We start from the raw sequence: 7,449 nt of genomic DNA, 5'->3' as shown, positions 1-7,449 counted from the left end.
ACACCATAAGCTATCTGCTCAGCCGCAACAAGTGTTTCCGCAATTTTGTGATCACACTCGAAATGTTAGATAAATGCAATACAAGCATATAATAAAATATAGAAGAGGAATATGACCTGTTTCTGTGGATAACTGTGTTAAGAAAGGGTCAATGTAATCAAACACAGGAAAGGAAAATTGTCCGAATGTTTCAAACACAGGGGAACAATATAGCGTGTTTAATTTGGTTAATTATTCGTCAAGCAAGATAAATAAATGCACAGTAAAAATGATAGAAAATTACTCATCTTTTTTTAACTAACGTTTCTGGCGAATAATTTAATCAAAATGTGAAGGTATTAGTCTTTTTCAATTTAATTTTTGGTATATTTCTGGTATTTTGAGCTAGGTAATCTGGCAAAAAGTTGGCAACACTGGTTAGGAACTTCGAAAGTTCGAAGTCCGCACTCGCAGTGTCTCCTGAGCTCTGATCGGTTTTGCACGTCTCTTCTCTTCTAAGTTCAAGGTCTTGGAGGTGAACGCTAGCTAATATGAATTGACGTTAGGCCTTTAATCATTTGGCCCGAAGTGAACTTAGTTAGACTGTCAATATTGCTTTAACTCATCGACATGCAATTGCAGTATCTAGCTGCCTAGCTATACGATTCTACTAGCTATTCGTGGAGCAAAACATTATTAGCGTTTGTACCGAAATGTCTCGGGCAGGTCCCCCGGCAGGAACGTGCTAGGCATTAGTATAGAAAATTTGTAGGATGAATGTAACACAGCTCGATTGCAATAGATTTGGACGGCCGAAGTTACAGCGCCTGTAAAACTGTTAGTTTCTTGAGCACGATTCTCCTCTTTAGGTTCCAGCGGACAGCATTGTGACGAAATCTCAACTCTCGTTAGGGTGCCACTTGCTAGTAAAAGTTTCTCTTGATTAGGTATGTTTGGACGATGTCGCAACTGCTTAGTCATCTATACCATTCATGATCATCTGTGACAGGTTTCTTGATGTGCTGCGACCTTCATAATCGTAGCTCAACAGTCATTTGCTAAGTATAAATGCTTCTGCACGTCGTTCGTCGGTAGGATTTCGGGTGAGGGGTTAATATACCTAGGTATGTAGCGCTAGACGCTGGTCGTCGGTTGTTAATGATCTCGTGAAACGAATAAAAAGTCGTAGTCTTCAGAATAAAAATACAGCCTCACTCGTATACTTCATCTTGTAGTGCAAGACGCCGGTCCAGTACCGTCTTGGTATGACATCTGAACTGACAAGTGAAGACTCGTATTTTTTTTATAGAATTAAACTAGCTTTATTAGTAATTATTAAATAGCAATGACAGCGACACCATTGCTACAGAACTGAAAATTTCAGTCACCTTATCGCAGTGTTAACGTTGAGCGACTTAACAGATAGGTATTCTGCATGATTTGGATTGTTAGAACCGAGTTGTTAGTCACCATTATCATATTAAGAGCACTGTACGCAAACGGTGATATCTGGCTTGAGAATATTCCCGCTAATTCGTTCATACTTGAACGTAAAGTGTTTTCTTTGGTGCTGAACTAAATTGTGTGGATGTCTAATGATCATTATAGATATTTGATCAAGATGTTCTCGACGTCGAGGAAAGGATCGAAGCTCATGATGATTTAAAATTACCGTTGATGCCGTTGAAGATTTTAAAATTTAGACAACTTCTGGAAAACTCGCGCTTCTTGCTTCAGTGGTCGAGATTAGTTCTGCCCGTTTCTTCGGAAAAATGGCCTCTTGGTGCGAGCGGCACTCCAAGCCTTTGTTTGTTGCGAGCTATCTAGCAGGGGCCAACTGAAATAAAGCATTTTCTGAACGATACTCACCGCTCTACTGCAACTGTTCAAGTTTGCCTATATCGGGCTTTGAAATTTGCTCTCCGGAGTTAGTGAGCAGCACCTTAATTGCAGGCATTCCTTACGGTAATTCGTCGGTTGGTGTATCGGGATCATCGAAGGTCGCTGGTTAGTGTAGAGACCACAAGAAATCCGGCAACTTCTACAGAGAGGGACGATCCGGTTTGAGGGTTGGGAAGCCATACCTGCTGGATCAAGTTCTATAAGTATGCGATTAAATTGTGCAGCGGTTATAGGCTTTAAAATGGATTCTACTCGGCGTGTGACGTATTTTATAGAATAGTTTCAGAGTGTTTTGGAGATAACCTAGAACCACCTGGCTATATGAGTACATACTGTATGTACGCGACTAATGGAAAAGTTTATTTACTTAACGACTTCCTGGGTCAAATTGGTCGCTCAAGTGCTGCACAAAGCTCCATCCTTGGGATAGACGCAGCGGCTTTCTGGTTCAAGTTGGAGCGACTGATCATAGAGAAGACGTGAACGCGTTCGGACGAGTCCTTGCGAGCCCCAATATCGCCGAAATTACTTATTAATAACTTCGGGGCAGTGTGACATTCTTGACTGCCTATTCTCGTATTGACCGTTCTTTAAAAGTCTGCGACTTTATTAATCGGGAATCGCGGGTCAGACACTAGAATGGCGAACGCATCGTCAGGTTATCGTAGTCGTTCTTGTACGTCGGCTTTAACATCATTTCCTTAAATTTGCGATCATCGCGGGAAGGGCTAGAAAGGTCATCGTCCGCATAACACTCATGTCGGGCGCGCAAGATTTTGCTTTTTGCATTTCATCACTGGTCGCTTACGGGCGTAATGCTCATGATCCATGCTAACCTTCAGCACCACAGCTGTGCAGGCAGACTCTGCATGCCTCCAATCGCACAAGTGACCAAATGGGGGAAGTGCCTTGCATTCAACGGAGATAGATCGGCAAATTCCAATACGCGAGCAGTGCGCCAGTCAGTTGGGTGAGCAGCTTTGAACAGAGCAAGGCGGTCCTTGAACTCCTCTGCCTCCTGCAGAACAGGCTCTAGCAGCATGGCCTCTGTCGCCATTCCACAAAAGTCAATCATCTGCATAAACGCTGGTCATCCCGTATCCCTCCAGAACCAGCTTAAAGCAAGCTTGCATCTGCTTATGCAAGGGCGTAGCGTCGAGTCGATCATTGGAGGAAAAGGGGCTGGAGGCTGAGCAGGCTGGGGAGGATTGGGCGGGTTCGGGCCGGGATTGGGAGAATTGACAGGCGCAGGGCCAGCATTTGGGTCAGGTTCTTCCTGAACCAGGTAAGCAGGGTTAACCTCCATTGCACAGACCAGAGCGTCTTCGGCAAGCAAGGTTGAGTCCGGAGCTGCACATAGGTTGTTCTGGACATTTGCCCAGCCAGCGACACCGAGCAAAGGAACCAAACCGGCATCAGTGTCCTTTATGTTGGTGAGCAGACAGTTGTTCATGCTCCGCCAATAGATTGGACCCTCCTGATGAGGTACGTCTTGTTCTCCACTGTGATTGGCTTGTGCATGCACAACACCCCTCCTACTGCCAGGAGAATCATGGCAACTTGTCCACTCTCAAGTGTATCAATGTCGATCCCGTCTCTCCTCAATTCTTGACCGGTTTTGGTCTCTACCTCGGTGAACCATCATCATTCAGCTCATAGTACTGCTGGTAGCTTGCTTCGGATAGAGGCACGTAGAGGTATATCGCACTCATAACCTGCTCCACAGTGGGCTCCTCCGGAGCGGACGCCAGGGTGGAGGCGAGGCGAGGCGAGGCGAGGCGAGGCGCCAGCGTGGAATGACCCTCACCTTGGCGAATTTCTGGACAGGAGCAGTCCCTTTTGCGCGATCGTGGAGGATGGCTCGAACACGGCGGGGCATGCTTGCGGTGAGGCGTGGTCTCTTCTTGAAAAGTTGAGGTGTGCCTCCTGCGAATTATGGTCGCAAATTATGGAGGCACATTTTCTGCGAATTATGTTCGCACAGCTCCTTGAGCTGCCCCTCCTTACTTCGCGCTCTCTTCACTTGGCTGTTGATAGTCATGGCGCGTGACGCGGACCTGTCACACACAAAATAAATTGCATTTGCATGGGTTAAAAAATTTAGGGATAGTTTGCGAGGGATTTGAATGACAAATGACAGACATAAAATGGAGTCAACAGCAGGTAAAAGCCGAAAAATTTGCTATTAAACAAACAACTATGAAATAGGAGATGAACACCTGAGAGTTTTCTCCGTCTCTCCAAGAGAATCGTGCGACACAGCGCACATGAAGGCAGTTTCTCCGTTGCCTTACAACTAGCACTTAAGAATGCGGCCGCTTCGTTGTCTTCCTTGCGCTGTTTGCCCAGCATCTTCCAGGTCTGGTACTCCGTGCTCAGCTGCGCTGTTTTCTCAAGGTACTCTGCTATCAGCCGCCATCTGAGTGATCAGTTTGTTCTTCCGGAAATCGATAAAGGATCTGAAACGTACGAAATTGAAACTATTAGATGCATTCATCGTAGGTGGCATAGTGGTTACATGAACAAACAGATTAAGAGATTAGAAAAGAATTGTTCGTTTCACGAACCGGCCTTTCGAAGTGGCAATTTCTTATGGCTGCTTCCCTGGCGAGGTGCGTCATCGTCCGGCGGCTGCGGCTGCTGCTCACAATGGGCTTTGCCTCGTGCCGGCGACAGCGGGGCTGCCATAGCTGTAGGTAGAAAAATAAGTAAATTTTAGCAGCAGGTAGGTTTTATGCTGCTGCTCACAATGGTCTTTGCCTCGTGCAGGCGACAGCGGGGCTGCCATAGCTGTAGGTAGAAAAATAAGTAAATTTTAGCATTATTATAATCAAAATACAGGCGGCAGCGCGGCTGTCATAGCTGTAGGTTGAAAAATTAGTAAGTTTAAAAATATATATATAAACGAGTAAAAGACAAGTCAATCAAAACAGAAGATTTTTCATAAGTCACGAACCGGCCTTTTGAAGTGGCAAATTCTTATGGCTGCTTCCCTGGCGAGGTGCGTCATCGTCCGGCTGCTGCTGGTGCTGCTGCTGCTCACAATGGTCTTTGCCTCGTGCAGGCGACAGCGGAGCTGCCAAACTTTCCTAGTCACTGGAGCATCCTCTTGCTGCACCATCAATGCCTTCTTCGTTAGCAGGAACCTGCTGCTTAGCACGATTCTCATATAACACAGCCATATCTGAAGGTAATTTTGAAATATCTCTCGGGGGAGTACAAAGTTCTTGCGGGGGGGGGGCCTTCTCCTCATCTTCATACGGGTTTGAAGAAACTGCAATATACGCCTCCTCTATGGTTTCATCCGGGGTTGAAGGTGCGCTGGCATGAAAAATAGCCTCATAGAACTTTTTGAGGCCAATGTAGGCCTTTTTTAGAAGAAATATCGCAGAATTCGTTTAGATGTACAATTGGAGTATAAAGTTCTTGCGGGGGAGCCTTCTTGAGCGGGGGAAGTTCTTGCGGGGGAGCCTCCATTCTAGCTCTATTCTCAGTATTTTCATAGCCTGTCGCCGAAGATACACTCTGAAGAAAATCCATTTCTGAAGGTAATTTTGAAATTTCTCCCGGGTTGAAATTTCTCCCCTGCAACAGTTGTTGATCCCCAGGTTCTTGATACAACTCTGTTGTGAGAAAAGAAACATTTTCGTTTGAGGAACGAAAACAATCTAATTAGAGCTCGGAGTTTTAGGCTGTTTGCTTTTAACATTTTAAAGCTCTATTTGATCTTTGGTGCTGTGGGCCGCTTAGGGCGCTTATGCTGTGGCGGGAATCATTCATTTTCCGGAAATGGAAATAAGAATAACTGAGAGAAAAGGTGCCTCGTGTTAGTAGGGCTTACCGAAAATGATGCGGTAGCCATTGTTCCAGGGAGCGTTGTCGCTGAGGAAATCTTTGTACTATAAAGAAGGCATGAAAATAATAGCTGCATGATAAGACTTCGACTAATAAATTGGACAACAACATTCAATTTAAATTTCTGATACTAGTAAAATTATTTAAAACAATGAATAAATTTTTCCTACCTTTCTCCTCTGGGCGACTGCTCTCCTCTGCTAGGTGCTGCGTCACCGCCCTATCTTTTGGTGCATTGCTGTCCACCTGCTTCTGGACAGAGTGCAGGTTTAGCGGTGCTAAATCATCTCTCATCGTCGAGAGTCCATCCGGCTCTGAGTGGCGATCGGAAAACCTCCCTGTTGCAAGAAAAAAACCACACATATTTCTATAAGAAGTTTATAAAATAATATAGAAATGAAAAATCTTACCTATTAAGTTGGTCAACAACATACTATGGAGAAATTTCAAATTAGATGTACATTGTTTTACACTTTCAGGCCATCGCGTTCTATTGTTATAGTCCGTGCCAGGTTCTATTGCAAGGGGGGAAATCGACCACATTGGGCGCAAACAATAGAGCGGGCTCGTCCCTGTTCATTCGAACTGGGATGTATTAGACATTAAAGTTCTACCCGGTCGGCTCACTATGAGCCCCGGAAGTTTGCCTGGGCAAAAATTTGGAACAAGACGGAACTGATCAAAGCGAGCAGAACAGAACTGTGACTGAGACTACCACTACAAACAGTACCTGCGGTGAAAGATAAAAAAAGAAGTTCAAGTAAAATAGAAAATTGAAATAGAATGGAAGATTATTGAATTCACAACGATCATACTTACTTTCGTCTGTGTACTTCCCAAGCTTGCGACGTTGGGGGGGCTTGAGACACTTGGGGGGCTTGCTACGTTTAGAGGCCTTAGACGAATCCTCCTTAACCTCTTCGTAGGTGCACATCTTCTTTTTTCGACGTTTGTTGGCCTCAGATGCATCCTCCTGCACCTCTTCGGAAGTGCACATCCTCTTGCTACCTTGTGGGGGCTTGCGACGTTTGGTGGCCTCAGACGCATCCTCCTGCACGTCTTCGGAAGTGCACATCTTCTTGCTACCTTGTGGGGGCTTGCGAATTTTGGTGGCCTTAGACGCATCCTCCTGAACCTCTTCGGAGGTAGGCGGTGCTGATGATCCTGTAGATGAAGGATATTTAGGTGGATCCGTTTCAGCAGCATCTTGCCTGCTTTCGAGACTTGGCTTACCCGGCAGCTTCTCCATCTGGCACGTAGTCAGCCCAGGTGAAGTAGTCGTAGGTTCATGCGAGCTCGGTGGATGGCTGCTGCCGTCATTACAAAAAAGCATATCCTTGTTTGAGAGAGAGGATCGTAGTCCTCTGCGTGTTTTTCCCTTTTTTACACTTCCTGCTGAACTAATAGTATTAGCTAAAGAAAGGGGGCAGTTCTTCGAAGTATCCATCACAATAAAAATTATGGTAATAAAAGTTCGATACCTGGAATAACACGATGTCTGGAATAAAAAGAAGAATAAGGCATGAAATAACTAACAAAATGATACAAGGGATGCATCAATACGACCGTAATCATAGTAATCACGTATGAAATTTACCATCAAGTACATAATGAAACTTTCACTAGTTCATTAGGAAGTGGGAATAAATAATCATTTAGAAGGTTCCTCCCGGTTTCATTCCGGCGTGAAAAGGGAAATGTAAGGAATCCTAC

At 45.0% G+C, this 7,449-nt stretch overlaps 1 protein-coding gene across 1 annotated transcript; it reads right to left on the bottom strand.

Annotated features, from left to right (window-relative positions):
* Nucleotides 1–3,506: 3,506 nt before the first annotated feature.
* LOC108673720 (serine/arginine repetitive matrix protein 1-like) lies at nt 3,507–7,069 on the bottom strand. The gene is made up of 7 exons (XM_018161586.1): nt 6,556–7,069; nt 5,907–6,074; nt 5,290–5,387; nt 4,838–4,993; nt 4,449–4,571; nt 3,889–3,938; nt 3,507–3,807 (listed from the first exon to the last, which is right to left on the bottom strand). Exons 1-7 carry the CDS (start codon nt 7,067–7,069, stop codon nt 3,507–3,509), a joined length of 1,410 nt encoding a protein of 469 aa, XP_018017075.1.
* Nucleotides 7,070–7,449: the final 380 nt, after the last annotated feature.

This window comes from Hyalella azteca, unplaced genomic scaffold (genome assembly GCF_000764305.2).
Source record: "Hyalella azteca isolate HAZT.00-mixed unplaced genomic scaffold, Hazt_2.0.2 contig17243, whole genome shotgun sequence".
Taxonomy (NCBI): domain Eukaryota; kingdom Metazoa; phylum Arthropoda; class Malacostraca; order Amphipoda; family Hyalellidae; genus Hyalella; species Hyalella azteca.
This window is presented reverse-complemented; position numbering and strand designations above follow the sequence as displayed.